This window comes from Chenopodium album, chromosome 27, assembly GCF_948465745.1.
Source record: "Chenopodium album chromosome 27, dcCheAlbu1.1, whole genome shotgun sequence".
Classification (NCBI taxonomy): Eukaryota; Viridiplantae; Streptophyta; class Magnoliopsida; order Caryophyllales; family Amaranthaceae; genus Chenopodium; species Chenopodium album.
In genome coordinates, this window is record NC_137860.1 from 29341149 (window position 1) to 29357237 (window position 16089).

General features: G+C 33.7%; 3 protein-coding genes across 3 annotated transcripts; 1 reads left to right on the top strand and 2 right to left on the bottom strand.

Moving 5' to 3' along the window:
- Positions 1 to 1258: 1258 nt before the first annotated feature.
- LOC145619975 (F-box/kelch-repeat protein At3g23880-like) lies at positions 1259 to 2542 on the bottom strand. The gene has a single exon (XM_081674645.1). The coding sequence runs from the start codon at positions 2540 to 2542 to the stop codon at positions 1259 to 1261; it is 1284 nt and encodes a 427-aa protein (XP_081530771.1).
- Positions 2543 to 7615: 5073 nt separating this feature from the next.
- Positions 7616 to 8671, bottom strand: LOC145619976 (putative F-box protein At1g33530). The gene has a single exon (XM_081674646.1). The coding sequence runs from the start codon at positions 8669 to 8671 to the stop codon at positions 7616 to 7618; it is 1056 nt and encodes a 351-aa protein (XP_081530772.1).
- A 3512-nt stretch (positions 8672 to 12183) lies between these two features.
- LOC145619977 (F-box/kelch-repeat protein At3g23880-like) lies at positions 12184 to 13263 on the top strand. Its single transcript, XM_081674647.1, has one exon. It carries the CDS (start codon positions 12184 to 12186, stop codon positions 13261 to 13263), a length of 1080 nt encoding a protein of 359 aa, XP_081530773.1.
- Positions 13264 to 16089: the final 2826 nt, after the last annotated feature.

The window sequence follows — 16089 nt, forward strand, 5'->3', positions numbered from 1 at the left end:
TTTCAAAAATATCAAAAGTTACCACCTTCTCCACCACATGACGTCATCTTGCCTATTTCTGTCCTGTTTCCCCTTCATCACTTCGATTCTCATTTCCCCTGTCTCTCTTCTCTCTCCTTCACCATTAATGGCAATCAATTCTTCCTCACCCACCTAATACGTTCTGAAAACTTACTCCCTATTGTCACATCCTCTCTCTCCCTCATAATTCTTGGTCAAAGTAGTTGCTAAATTGCCCAAAATTGCACCTTGTTCCCGGTGTAGTATCATAGTACAATTGGGTTGGAAACGTCATTGTTGAAGGGGGGACCAAGCTAGGATATCTCAATTAGTTCACCAATTGAACACTGAACACCCTCACCCCTAATTTGATTCGCAAAGCCCTAATTTCAACCAGGTAATAATTCACAATTTGTTGTCAATTAGTTCACCAATTGAACACCACCCCTAATTCGCAAAATCCTAATTTCAACCATAATTTGTTGTTAATTTGATTCGCAAAATTACAATCATAAACCCCAAAACGATTGAAAACCCCTAATTTAAGAAATTTAGGTGAATAACATATGTACCTTTCTTTTGGGAATCGTTGTCATGTTACAGCAACCACCAATAATTCTTCGTCAATTTGGATTTAGAGGAGTAAATTGAAGTGTTCTGATATTTTGGGGGGGGAAAAGTAAGAGGAGAGATGAGAATCGAGGAAAGAATGAGAAATGGGAGGGAAATAGGCAAGATGACGTCATGTGGTGGAGAAGGTGGTAACTTTTGATGTTTTTGAAAATAGAAGATGGTAATTTTCAAAAAAAAAAAATAAATACAAGGTAGTAATTGCTAAAATGGATATAAGAGAAGGTGGTAATTGTCAAATTTCCTTTTTTTTTTAATATTTAGTTTTGTTGTGTTTTGCTGTTGTTAAAAAAAATAAATAAAAAAAAAAAAAGATAATAATAAAAATATATAAAAAAAATAAATAAAAAATTCCAAAACAACAGAAGTAATACAATCGATATTTCAATTAATTTTACGCGGCTAATTAAAGCAAGAGATCAGATAATCTCTATTACAAAGGTAGCATATAATAATTTCTGGATTATGACTAAGCAATTACAAACAGTAAAACAGGACTAAAATTCAGCCTTGAAAAGCTACTAAATATTACATTGACACAAACTAAACCATACACTGAATGATAATTTATTGACTCTTATAATTAAGTCCCTTTTGCTAATCAATATCCATTCTCACGGCCAATTAATCAGCCATCTTGATTCGCTTCCAACAAGTATGGTTCAAACGACGAAAAAAGACTCTCGGTGTAGCCCAATGCAACCCCTGAAAAATAGCGACATAAGCCTCCTCGTTCTCTTGATTCCCAAACAATGGTACCTTCATCGGGTTGTTCTTGTTCTTGTTCTTGTTCTTGTTCTTGTGATGATACTTGGCTAAGCTCATGTAGCATAAGCCGAAGATATTGAGAAGACAAAGATAAAGATAATGATAAAGATATGTTACTAATCAAACACTTTCCGGTCTCAAATAAATACACAAAATCCGCTCCAATATAAGTGAGAGATAATACTCTCTCCCAAGAACACACTTCAAGCGTTTCCCCATCATCAGCAGCAGGTAACTTCATCAAAAAAACATTACAAACAGTCTTATTACCACCATTTCCAATCAAACACAATGCCAATCTCCCATTCATCTTAAATAATTTCGCGATTTCCCAATCTTCTCCATGTACAATTGGGAAAAACATCATATCCCCTGCTATTACATCCATCCCAATGATATCCTCATCATCTTCTTCATTGGACAAACGTTTCGGAGCCCAATAAATAGTATCATAGACAAACACTTTACTAGTATCAACAAACGCCGAGGGATCTCCATACTTTTCCAACGTTTCATAATACTCATCTAATAAAGCCCATTCGGTCCATACCCCGGTCTTAAAAGAAAACATAAGTGCATGTACCTTCATATTCTTATATAACATCAAACACCCTATCTTATAATCATCAATTAACGGTACATAATCAAACCCGACACACTTCATTTGATAATCATCTACCTTATCAAGAGCAACAGGACCATTAGTATCGCGACATTGGTCTGTCACGGGGTTCCAAACATATATGCGCATAGTTTGTTCGTTAAACATTAACAATAGGCCATCACAATAATCAACGACACAAGTATTTAGAGGATCAAAATTACGCGGATGATATTTCTCCTTCAATCCAATAAACTCAGTTAAATTGTAGTTTTCATCAAAGGATAAATAATACTTATCTTCAACAGTATTACGCTGCTCCTGAGCAATGAGGGTTTGATCGTTCAAAGACGACTGAAATTCAAATTGTTGTTTTGCGAATTTACGACTTGATATAATGGAAAACCATGCTTTGGAAACGCATTTGAAGCGAAGTAGAGGTTTTACATTCAGTCTTATGAGGATCTTTTCCTCGAGATGATCCGGAAGAGGTGTGTGCGTCGGTTCACGTTTCGATCTCTGCGCTGATGTGTTGTTCATCATCTTGCAAGGCCGGATCAAAATCTGGACTAGAAAAATGAAAACACACAAAAATAAAGGATTAACTAAGTTTGAATTATAAAATGGGGATTTTGAATTGATTAAATTTTAGATGAAATTAGTGAATAATTTGCAATTAGATTAGTACCTGAAGAGTAGTAGCGCAGATTAAGCGGTTTGATCGGATGAGAAATGAGAATGCTGAATTTCAGGTTTGAATGCTAGGGTTAGAGTGGCGGCTTGCATTGTAATGAAATTGACAGTGAAAGAGGAAAGAGAAAGACTATTTATATTGTTGGTCAATGGTCAAGTGAACCTCATTTTTGTTGTTGACTTGCTATTTTGGGGTTAGAATTAGGTCAAGTTTGTAGAGTTGCACTAACATAGAGCATCATTGCTGATGAGAGTAAGAAAATGGATATTCCCAAAAAAAATATATAATAATTAAAAAAAAAAAAAAAAAAAATGTCCGAATAATGTGGAGAAATAATTATGAAGTCCGAGATTGTATCTCCTAATAAAATATTAGAACAGTATATTGTGTTTAAAAATGGATATTGCTCTCAACAGTGCCTGAAGGTAAATAATATGTAAAATGAGGCATCAAATTCGTGGTTGCATTTAATTTGTATGTATGTACTACTTCTCTAAGATTTTAATAATCATATTACGAAAGGTAATGAATAGAATGTTTCACAAAATTAACAACTAGTTATTCTCTTTTGGACAATGTTGAAACTACAAAATACTACTAAATACGTTATTAAATTTTCATATCTAAGAAAATTAAGGTAATACTCCGTACTAATTAATTGTGCAATCTGAAAACGACAAGTTGCGATAAAATTTAAACACGTAGTAATAATTAAGAGTCTTTCACATGTACAAGGAAGGGAATTTTAATGACATTAATTAATAACACAAACTAATAATTTTGAGTGATTTCGTAGGTATAAATTAAATAAACTGCCTTAATTATTTATGATATATTTGTGTTAATTATGTGCAACGATGCAACTAGAAAAAACACGAGTTTATCTATTATGATCGAGAAAGACTAATCTATCTTTTGGGTACTTTATTTTTTGTTATTAACAAGAACTACAAAAATTCATTAACAAGAACGCAAATTTGGTAAAGAAGAATGATCTTAAGAGACAATTTAACACAAAAATTAAATTAAATAGACATTTGCACCAAAAAAATACACGTTATTATTTTTCGAAAAACTCCTTAAAATGTCTAATTTAATTACGGAATTTTTGACAATTACCATTTTCTGTTATGTCCATTTTAGCAATTACCACCTTCTATTTTTTTTTTTTTTTTTGAAAATTACCACCTCCTATTTTCAAAAACATCAAAAGTTATCACCTTCTTGCCCCCCAATTACCACGTGACGTCATTTTGGACCCATTCTTTCCTTTTTCTCCCTATTTCCCTCACATTTCTCATTACTATCTCCCCTTTCACTTTTTTCCCCCAAACCACCAATAATTGTTCGTCAATTTTGATTTGGAGGAGTGAATTGAAGTGTTTTTTATTGTTTGGGGGAAAAAAGTGAGAGGGAGGATGAGAATTGAGTTAAGAATGAGAAATGTGAAGGAAATAGGGAGGAAAGGGAAAGAATGAACCCAAAATGACGTCATATGGTAGTTGGAGGCAAGAAGGTGGTAACTTTTAATGTTTTGAAAATAGAAAGTGGTAATTTTCAAAAAAAAAAAAAAAAAAAAAATAGAAGGTGGCAATTGCTAAAATGGACATAACAGAAAGTGGTAATTGTCAAAATTTCCTTTTATTAATTATTTTTTTTCTTCTACTCTACTAACTTTATTTTTATAATTAGACCCATTAAATAGATGTTTCCTTTTTTTTTTTGACAGAAAAAATAGATATTTTCTAAAATCATAGGTCAAATCATATTTATTACTCCCTCCGTTCCACAATGATGTTCTTGTTTTGAATCTTTGACTTTTTTAAGAAAGAGATAATCTTCTATATTTCTCTTAATCTATAAAAATAAATATAATCATGTGGGATCTAGTTTGATTCGTCTTAGTGAGTAGATTACTAAAATCTAACTTTTATAATTTTTGCTAGAGTGAGATTAAAGATATTTACGGTCAAAGTTAGGTCAAAATTTGCATCGATTTACGAAACAGGAACATCATTCTGAAACGGAGGGAGTAATAATTATAAGCTTATATACATTGACAATAACGCACGTTACACGCATCGTGTAAATATGAGGCTAGCTTTACAATAGCCGGGCGGCTTGCAAATTGACACACCCATATAGTAGTATATATGATACTCTCGTTTTGTTACGGATTTGATTATGGAGATTTAGGTGAAAATATTTATAGTGATACATTCTACAATTGGGATTAGGAGCCTGTTATGTAGAGTAAGCCCAAAAATTACACCATTCTAAAATCAAATTGTTAGTATCATTTAAGCCCAAGAAGCTAATTGTGTTCATGTATCATTTAAGCCCAAGAAGCTATTTGCCATAGACTTGAGTCCTTGTGGTACGTTGCCCTGGACTTACACAAGTTAGTAATCCATTCTAAAATGGTGCAACGCTATTCATTTGGATTTTGGACGGTATGGTTCATCAACCTTAGCTTATTAAGCTATTTAGTTGCCCATTAACTAAATTTATCCTTGTATATTTAGGTGTACTTAAAGAGTTAAAGCTAAGCTAACAAAAGTAACCAATAGTATATGCGGAGAAAGAGTTATAATAGATTTCGCGCAGCTAATTAAACAGATAAATTATTCAAATTACATGTATAAAAGTAAATGCAGAACTATGTTTATGGAGCATCAATTTCTTAGAGAACTCCCAAAGCTAAATAATAAACAACCCATAATCGAAAACAAGTTGGTACAATTAGCATACAATAATTGTTCGTCAATTTTGATTTGGAGGAGTGAAATGAAGTGTTTTTTATTGTTTGGGGGGAAAAAAGTGAAAGTGGGGATGAGAATTGAGTTAAGAAGAAGATATGTGAGGGAAATAGGGAGGAATGGGAAAGAATGAGCCCAAAATGATGTCATGTGGTAGTTGGGAGGCAAGAAGGTGGTAACTGTTGATGTTTTTAAAAGTAGAAGGTGGTAATTTTCAAAAAAAAAAAAAAAAAAAAAAATAGAAGGTGGTAATTGCTAAAACGGACATAACAGAATGTGGTTATTGTCAAAATCACCTAAAAAAATTAGTAAAAAAAATGTATTGCTAAGTAAATAGAGTTACTAATGTACATATATGAATAGTGAAAGAATTAAAGTTTTGCAAAACTTATTAAACCTAAAACTTATTTTTATAAGGTGAAAGAACAAGCCATAAGTGGGTTAATTACTTTAGATTTGACGTGTAAAAACATACTTGGAGAGAATTACATGCAATGAGTGTAAAATTAATTAATAAGCAATTTAATTAAAATCCACATATCTCTTAACTATTATTAAAATAGAAGTTGCTGAAATCACTATTGCCCACATGTCTCTTTCTTAAGTTATCTTTTTTTTTTTTTAAGTTATCATATTTAACATTTTTGAAATTTAAATATTGGAAGCTTCTACATTACAACTAAAACCTATCAATTTACCTTAGGAAATTGAAACAATCTAATATATATATATATATATATATATATATATATATATATATATATATATATATATATATATATATAAAGGGGAGTTTTTTCCCGAGATTTTAGAGCGCCACGTAGGATTTTTAGTTTTTTAAAATTATTAGAGCGCCACATAGGATTAATATTTTTAAAACGCTACAATAGGATTATGCCACCTAAGATAAGTTAACGTGCCACGTAGGATTATAAATTATAGTTATATCCAATAAATAATTCAAGTGCCACATAAGCATAATTGACTAATGAGATTTTAATAATTACATTAATTGAATACAAAATATTATCTTTTAAGATTAGGAATTTTATCTAATATTTTAAAACAAATACGGAGAAAATGATATATTACGTACAACAAATTAAATTACAAAAAATGTAATCACATAAATATGAAAAATATTTTTTTTAAAAAATAGATCGACCGTGCATCGCACAGGCTTCATCTAGTTTTAAATAATACACTAATAAATGACCTACTACATTGAACTATGAATTAGATAACGTTGAGCAGATACTATATCATAATTTTGATGAAAATAAAAAAAAATTAAAATTACAAAATATACGTAATTCTTATTTATATTCATGTGTAATAGCGATTTATTTTAAAATGTACAAATTAAAAATAGGTTTTATATAAACCGTGCATCGCATGGGTTTTAACATACTAAATAATTAATTAACCCCTAGTTTAGCATGATCTGATAATAATATTACCCCCTTATTAAAGACCTAATTAATCTAAATTGAGTGTCAATTAGGCAACTTTAAATACTAAAAATCCGCATATGATTCGCATTTTTCATTGAAAATGTTTTGAATCTCCTAAGTTATGGTGAATCGATCAGTTGTTTCACTTATTTGTGACATTGTGAGAGATTTAACATTTTCATGTCTGCATTAAGCCTTCAAATTAATAAGGTGCTTAGCTATAGCATTTTAAAAGGTGGTACTTCGTGCTTTCAATAAAAATTAATTAATTAAATTTAATGGGGATTTGGAAATGGTGTTTATTTTTGCACCAAAAAACACACCAGATGGAGTCAATTAGAAATAAAATGGTAAATCAATACAACTATGCAAGATTCAAAGTAAAATATCACAACATTGGGAAGGTGAATATCTTCTTAATTATACATAAACCAGATAACAGAAAACATAAACTAAACAACCCATAATCCTTAAATCAGTTCTAATTTTCAAAATACAATAAGACTAGTACATAGTACTAATACTCCAATTCAAACTCCAAAAACATACCAAATACTACAATTAGATCAATTCATCGGTTTATCTACCGTAAAATGTTGCCTGAACCGATAACGATTAGTTCCTAATACAAATACGATTGCACATCCACAGCTTCAATTACTCAAATGGTACACCCAAAGACTAGATTCATTCGTCTTGTCACATACACTTACTCAAGAAAAGGTGAAACAGAACTCATCTTATAATCCCATGCACTAAATATAGGACCATCAAAACTAGTACCTCCTTGATATTGTCTATAAAAACTTTTATTAGAATCAAGTAACGCAAGAAGCTTCTGGTTTAAAACCAACCATTTTCCGGCCTCTGAAACACACAACAAATCCATTCCTGTAAAATTGAGATCATTCATTTTCATCCAAATCAAACCATCTTTGTTCAAACTCCAAACTTCCCGACCACAACGCAAACACAACCTCCCTTGAATCCCATATAATCTCACTCTATCACCAGATTGAAGCGAATTATTAAGCATACCCGCAATCGTTACAGCAAATGATCTAACCTCTGCATTGATTAAATTCACCTCAACTATGTGATTTATGTTTGATGCATACCAGTACAAAGCATCATTAACCAAAGCCGGCACGCGGTCGACTGGAGCAATTTCTAAGCCATATACATTTAATCTAGACAATGCTCTTTCCCAATTCCGATTCCTCAAAGAAAATAGGTAAACATTAGACAAGGCAAGAGAAAAGTATCTAGTTGATTTTCCAATTAAACAAACAATCTTGTAATCATCAATTGAAGAAACATAACCAAATCCAGCAGCTATGATTTTGTTAGGTGTAAAATCAGGGGCATTTTCAGGACGATTAATATCATTACATTTCTCTGTAACAGGGTTGCAAATGTAGAAATTGAAATATTCGTCACAGAAACATACCAAGCCGTTACAAGAACCCAACACATGAATACGTTTACCGTTGCAATTGTAGTTGAATTTAAGGATTTGTTCGACACCGCCATGTTGATCGAGTGTGACCGAGGTGAAGAGAGGATGAGGATCGCGGTTCCCTGAAAAAAGGAGAAATTGGGATTTTGTAAATTTTGGACTAGAAATTGTGGAAAGCCATAATTTGGAAACAGACTTGAAACGAGTTAGAGATTTTAGGGGAAGTTCTGGTAAGATGTGTTCGAAGATGAGATCGTCTGGAAGAGTTTGATTTTGAGAATCTGGTTTTTTTGTTTCTCTCTCCATTGTTGCAGAGAGAGAGAGTGATGGTGTGAGAATTGAGAAAGTGAGAAGGAGCTTTGTTTATTTGAGATTTTGAGCTAAGAATAAGGGTTAAAAAAAAAAAAAAATGAAGCTTTCATTAGATTTAATAAAATAAAAAATAAAAGTCCAAAAAAAGGTAAAGTGTATGCAGTAAGTTAAGAGATACTTAAATGTCACATGTCAGTCATTTATCATTACTGTCAACAAGTTTTACACTTGGTTTCCTGACTACTTTTCTCATAGCCTCCTACTGTTTGTACATTGAGTTCTAAATAGACTTAGGGGCCGTTTCGTTCACACAAGATAAACGGAATGGAATGAACAATGAGAATGAAAGAAAATTGAATGAAAAACCATTCCATTTGCTAAGTTGTTTGTTTACAAAAAAACAAAGAAAATCCAACTACCATTCTAAACACCACACCACCACCACCACTACAAACACAACATCTTCCCTTTATTTACTTTTCCAGCCACCCATAGCCCACCCACCCCACCACCCCCTCGCCGCCCCTCTCTCTCTCTCCTCCACCGCCTTTCGCCGCTCCGAAACCCTAAACTTCATTCAATCTCTTCAATCTGAAACCCTAACCTGACCTTCTTGAAACTCTTCTGTTGATTATCGGGGAGAGGTGGGGGAAGGGCGGCGAAGGCCGTGGTGGGGTTGCTCGACTATGGGATGGCTGAAAAGTGAGAATATTTTCGGTGGAGGTAAGTTAGAGGGTGGTGGACTGGTGGCTAGTGGTGAAGAGGTGGGTAGGGAAAGGGAATGCAAAAGGATAGGGGGTGGGGAATCAATATGGACTAAAAATGGGTAAACTCAAAAATAAAAATGGAGAAAGAAAATGACAAAAATGGACGAACAAACAAGAACAAAGGGAATGATACATGTTCATTCCCATTCCCTTTGATAATTAACCCCAACCAAACGACCTCTTAAAATCTGTTTTAACCTCTTAAAATATGTTTTAATTGACTTAACTAAGCTAAATTGAACTTAACTATTCAGTTCTCATAAATTACGATAAGAACTGAACTAAGAACTTATTAGAGCTAAACTAAACTTAACTGAATATTTTATGAGAGAAAGAAATTAAAAAGAATTAAACTGAACTGTTCCTTCTCTCATAAAATTTTCAGTTCAATTCAGCTTTAATAAATTTAGTTCAGTCAATCAAAACAGGCCCTTACAGAGATAGAATAATTAAGAGAAAAAGAGATTAGAGATAAAATTTAGGGAATTTTGTCAAATAAACCATTTCAAGCAATCATTTTGTTGGAAAAACTTTATAAAAATATTTTGGCAACTAAAAACGTGATTGTAATTTTTTTTTTGTTCAAATCAATACTCCCTCCGTGTTTTTTTAAGTGATACATATTGACCGGCACATAGTTTTAGGCAATTTAATTGACTTAAATAAAATAAGAGGTAAGTGAGGTAGTAGAGTATTTCAAAGTTGTTAAAGAAAGATAGTGGGGATAAAAGTATCCCACCAAATTTAAGAAAAATGGGGATAAAAGTACTCCCATTACAAGTGCCCTAAATATCACCTACGGAGTAATAAAGACATGCTCAAGCCACACATTAATTGGTTAAGTATTGGCGCATAGCACCTATATGTTTTAGAAATATATAGGATGACAAAATGTACCACTATAGCATAATAAGTGATAGGTGGTAGGTATTTTAGGAGAAAATAATCAACGACATAAGATAACAAAAAGTACCACCACATGTATAATAGTACAGAAAAAAGTACTAATACAATTTATACCTTAATGGTACATTATAATACACAAAAATGTATCACTGTAGAAAAATATCAAATGAAAAATATAATAAAAACCCCATACTGCCCTCCTATATGTATGCTAAACATATAGGTGCTATGTGCCTAGATGCACTCTAATTTTATGTCGGAGTACCATGCAATAAAGTAGTGACTGTTAGTCTGTTACACAAATTTTCTTATAGATTATTTAAGATACGAAGTACAGTAGCCCGTAGTAATTAAAGAAAAGATAGAGAAAGTGACGATAAAAGTATTGTTTTTTTTTTAAAATTTTTTTATTTTTTTGAAAGAACGATAAAAGTAATTAAGGACCAGGAAAAAAAAATGAAGCTCCAGTAGTAGAGAGTAGTCCAATAAAAAGGAAATAAAATAAAAGTGTATGAATAAAAGAAGTGAAGAGACTCTTTAAGGGAGTTGCAGTGAATAGTTACATGTCAGTTGTATTCCTACTGTTGCACAATGAACGCTGAGTACTTGAGTGAGCTTGCCGACTGAGACTACTCTGAGAGAGTTGTGAGCATAGATTATGGGAAAAAGGAACGGTAGAGATATAATGGGAATACGTGATAAACTGGCGCCCTTTTTACTCACCTTAATTCTCACCCGTAATGTCATTCAAACTTAAATTTCCCTAGCTGAACTACTACTAATCTACAAAGTATAGCACTAGAGTACTAGACTACTACTCGAGTAGTATTTGACTTGTGAAGTTGTGAGACATGTCTTGTCACATCTCTTTATTTTTCCCCCTTAATTTATACTGTAGTTGAAATTTTTTTTTTTTTTTTTTTTTTGTTCGTGGTCCAGGTTATTCGTATTACTCGGTTACTCTTTTTTTGAGTTTGTCTCATCCGGTTCACCGGAGCTTAGCTCCGACTACATCCGGATCCGACCCGGGTTGCACACCTAACTTATGGTGGGTGAGTCTCCCAACAAGAGTTTTCTGCATTCGGTGAGGCTCGAACTCAAGATCTCCCTTAAGCGACATCAAGCTGCTTACCACTTGAGCCAACACTTGTTGGTTTATTACTCGGTTACTCGGTTATGAATAATCGGTTAGGAAATGAGTTATTCCTAACCGATTAACTGCTCAAGTAATCTTTAGTCGAGTATTTGAGTAACCTTTCAGGTAATCTTGATCAAGACCTTCGAGTAACTTTTGATTAAGTTACTCCAGTAATCCTTGTCTGAATAACCCTTCAAGTAACCCTTAACTCCTTAACTGATCGAGTAATCCCTGACAAAGTAATCCTTCAAGTAACACCTGATCGATCGAACCCTTTAAATAATCTTGATCGATTAACTCGAGTAACCCTTAACAAAACAACTTGAGTAACGAGTAGATATAATAATTTGCCTAATTTAGAGCTTGTTTTGATTTACTGAACCGAGTTGAATTAAACTGAACTGAACTTATATTGGAATTGAGCTGAATTGAACTAAATAGAGCTAAAATGAGTATTTTATGAGAGAAGGGAAAATTAGAAGCTAAAAAGCTAAATTGAAATGAACTGAATTGAACTAAACCGAAATAAACTAAAATTAAACTGAAGAAAACATACCCTTATCCTCCGTTTTCATCTCACTTTAGTACTCAACCTTTTATATAAGTACTCAAAACCATCATTCAAAACCTCTCTCATAATCTCATTAATTTGAACCCATTTTCTCAATCTTCCAATTTAAACTTCATTTTCAAAGATGGAGAAAGAGATCGAGGAATCAGAACCCCAAACAACTCTTCCAGACGATCTTATCTTCGAGCACATCTTACCAAGACTTCCAGTTAAACCCTTAACTCGCTTCAAATCTGTTTCCAAATCATGGCTTTCCACTATTTCAACCCCTAAATTCGCAAAAACCCACCGAAAATTATTCACCTCTCCATCCCCTCAATTCCTCCTTTTCTCAGGGAACAGCAACAATCATCCTATGTTCACCTCGATTACACTCGATGAACACGGCCGTGTTGAAGAGACCCTTAAATTCAACTTCACCTTTAACGGGGGACCTATTCAAGTGCTGGGTTGTTGCAATGGTTTGGTATGTTTTTATGACATAAATTATAACTTTTATATTTGCAACCCTGTTACAAAGCAATGTAGTGATGTTATTAATTGTCCTCAAACTCCTAGAGGTCATATTGTTGTGATAACTGCTGCATTTGCTTATGTTTCTTCGATTGATGATTATAAGATTGTTTATTTAATGGGGTTATCGGGTGGAATTGTTATAGAAGACATTGATTTGTATACAATCTATATATTTTCATTAAGGAATTGGAGGTGGGATCGAGTGTCTATTGAAGCAATAATGGGCGCTTCGATTGTCCCGGCCGATGTCCCGGCTATTGTCAATGATACTCTATACTGGCCTTCGGTTTGCCATTGTGTAGGGGTGAATGTAGCCAATGCAGAATTAAGTTTAATTCCGATAACATATGAAGATATGATGGATGCGTATAAGCGTTGCGGTGGTTCGGATAGGTTGAGGTTATATGGGATAAATGGGAGGTTATCATGGTGTTTTGGTAGTGATGTTTGGATGTTGGAATCGGATGGTGTGTCTTGGACGAAATTGTATGATCTCAATCGTGATGGTATGAAACTGTTGTGTGTTTCCAAGACCGGAAAATGGTTGGTTTTAAACCGCGGAGAGGTTGCGTTACTTGATCCGAGCAAACCATTTGATAGACAATATCAAGGAGTAACTAGTGTTGGTTGTCCTATTGTTAACGCTTGGAATTATAAGATGAGTTTGGTTTCACCAGTTCTGGAGTAGGTATTACTAGACGAACCTAATCTTAATGTGTACTTCTATGTCACAAAAAAAAAAAAAACCAAGATGTATGAAGAAGCTACTCCGTATTTTGCTACTCCGTACTAAGTACTCCGTATTTCGTATTTATTAGTCAGTTATTTAGGTTTCAAACAGAGTATTATGATTACTAGTGTTATTGTATTCAGAATTATGTAAGGATTAGAGTAATCGTTTTATTTTGTATTCTAATTTCTCTTATCATCTTATGTATGATTAAACAGATATTCGCCACGCTAATGTTAAATTATTTCACTTTAAAGTTTGATTCTTGCAATATTTGATTTCTCTCTAGGTTCCTCCATCTTTGGTAGAGACTAGAGTGTGTTATGAATTATGATGACAAGTGAATTTTTTTTTTTTTGGGAAAGGGAGAGTCAAAGTTATAAGAGTTAAGAACAAGGGTTATAAATAAAAAATATAAATAATAATGTACTCCATATGAAGTAAAGACTCTAGAGAGACCTTAAATGTCAGTTAGTTGTCATTGTCAACATGTTAAAATTATTTTCCTTGTGTTAGACATTGACTGTTGACTTGTTGAATACTCTTACTAGACTAGCTGACTGACCTGCAAACATGGATGATAGGGAAAAAGGAAAGTAGAGATAGAGTGAATGAGTGATCTTGTGGAATTTTAAATGTTTGTTTTAAATTTGAATTTTAAACCCCGAGATGTATCCCTTAAGGTTTCAAGGATTTTCGCCCCGGACCCAAAAATCTCAAAATTTACTCAAAAAGCGTGGATTAAAGCCTTCGATTTTATAATTTTTTGACCTTTTTTCGCCCGGAAATAAAAATTGCCAAGATGTTTATCATTGTCTCTTATATTTTTCAAGAGTCCAATTGGATCGGTAGAACCATCCAATATGCCCTTAAACAATCACTTTACCCGTTCACAGTACACTTGTAGTGATTTCGTAAACTCAAGTCTACCACAGACGTTTAGGTCAATATATAATGATCAAATGTGGTTTCAAACGGAATAATATGACCCCAAGACGCATTCCTTAGGGTTTCAAGGCTTTTCGCCTCTGTGCCCTGAAACCTTTAAATTTCCTCAAAAAGCGTGGACTATAGCCTTCAATTTTGTAATTTTTTGACATTTTTTCGCCCAGAAATAAAAATTGCCGAGATGTTTACCTTGATCCTTAATATCCTTCAGGAGTCAAATTGGGTCGGTGGAACCATCCAATATGCACTTAAATAGTCATTTTACATTTTTATCCATTCACAACCTGTAGTGATTTTGTAAACTCAAGCCTACAACGGATAATAATGAAAACATATAAAGATCATATATGGTTTCAAATGACATTATATAGCCCCGAGATGTATTACTTAGAGTTTGAGGCTTTTCGCCACCGGTTTCAAAACCTCAAAATTCCTTAGAAAGCGTTCATTATAGCCTTTAATTTTGTAATTTTTTGACTTTTGTTCGCCCAGAAATAAAAATTGCCGAGATGTTTACCATGGTCCCTAATACCCTCCAAGAGTCGTTTGGGCTGGTGGAACCATCCAATATGCCCTTAAACGTTCATTTTACCCGTTCACAACTTGAAGTGATTTCGTCAAATCAAGCCTACCACGGACGTTACAGACAACATATAATGGTCATATGTGGTTCCAAACTGAATTATATGACCCTGAGATGTATCCGTTAAGGTCTCAAAGCTTTTCGTCACTGGGCTTCGTAATCTCAAAATTTCATCAAAAAGCCTAGATTATAGCCTTCAATTTTGTAATTTTTTAACCTTTTTTTCGCCCAGAAATAAAAATTGCCGAGATGTTTATCATTGTCCCTAATACCCTCCAGGAGTCCAATTGGGTCGATGGAACCATCCAATATGCACTTAAATAGTCATTTTTCCTGTTCACAATTTGAAGGTATTTCGTAAAATCAAGCCTACAACGAACGTTTAAAACAACATATAATGATCATATGTGGTTTCAAACGACATTATATGATCCCAAGATGTATTTCTTAGGGTTTCAAGGCTATTCGCCACCGGGCCCCGAAACCTCAAAATTTGTCAAAAAGCGTGGATTATAGCCTTCAATTTTGTAATTTTTTGACATTCTTTCGCCCGAAAATGAAAATGCCGAGATGTTCACCATGGTCCTTAATATCCTCCGGATGTCAAATTGGGTCGGTGGAACCATCCAATGTGCCCTTAAACGGTCATTTTACCACTAGTAGAAAAAACTAAATGGGAAGCCTCAAATGGCAAGCGGTTTTTAAAATCCGCTTCGAAAAACCCACCCAGAAAAAAAAAGACCTCAGATATGTAATGGCAAGCGGTTTTGGGTTGAACCGCTTTCCATTCTTTATAATGGCAAGCGGTTTTGGGTTGAACCGCTTGCCATTATACATAATGGCAAGCGGTTCAACCCAAAACCGCTTGCCATTCAAAAAAAAGCCCTAAAACTAAATACGGGCCTCATTCCTCCTCTCCTTCATTCTTTCACGCCTCCTCTCTCATCCTCATATTCTCTTTTCTCTCTCCTCTCATCCCCTCCCTCCTTCACGATTCTCCATTCTCATCTCCTCTTTCTCACTCTCTTCTATCTCTTTCTCATTCTCTTCATTTCTCTATTAGTTTCTCACTTTTTTTTTTTTTTTTTTTTTTTGCGATCTCTTTCTCACTCTCTGTCTCCCTCCTCTCCTCTCTCGGATCTCAAGTAAAATCGAGTAAAATCAAGTAAAATTTCGAGCAAATTCAAACCAAAAACCCCAATTCTAGGAGGCGATGGTTCAAGCGTGTGGTTTTCAAGTTTTTTGGGTCAAAT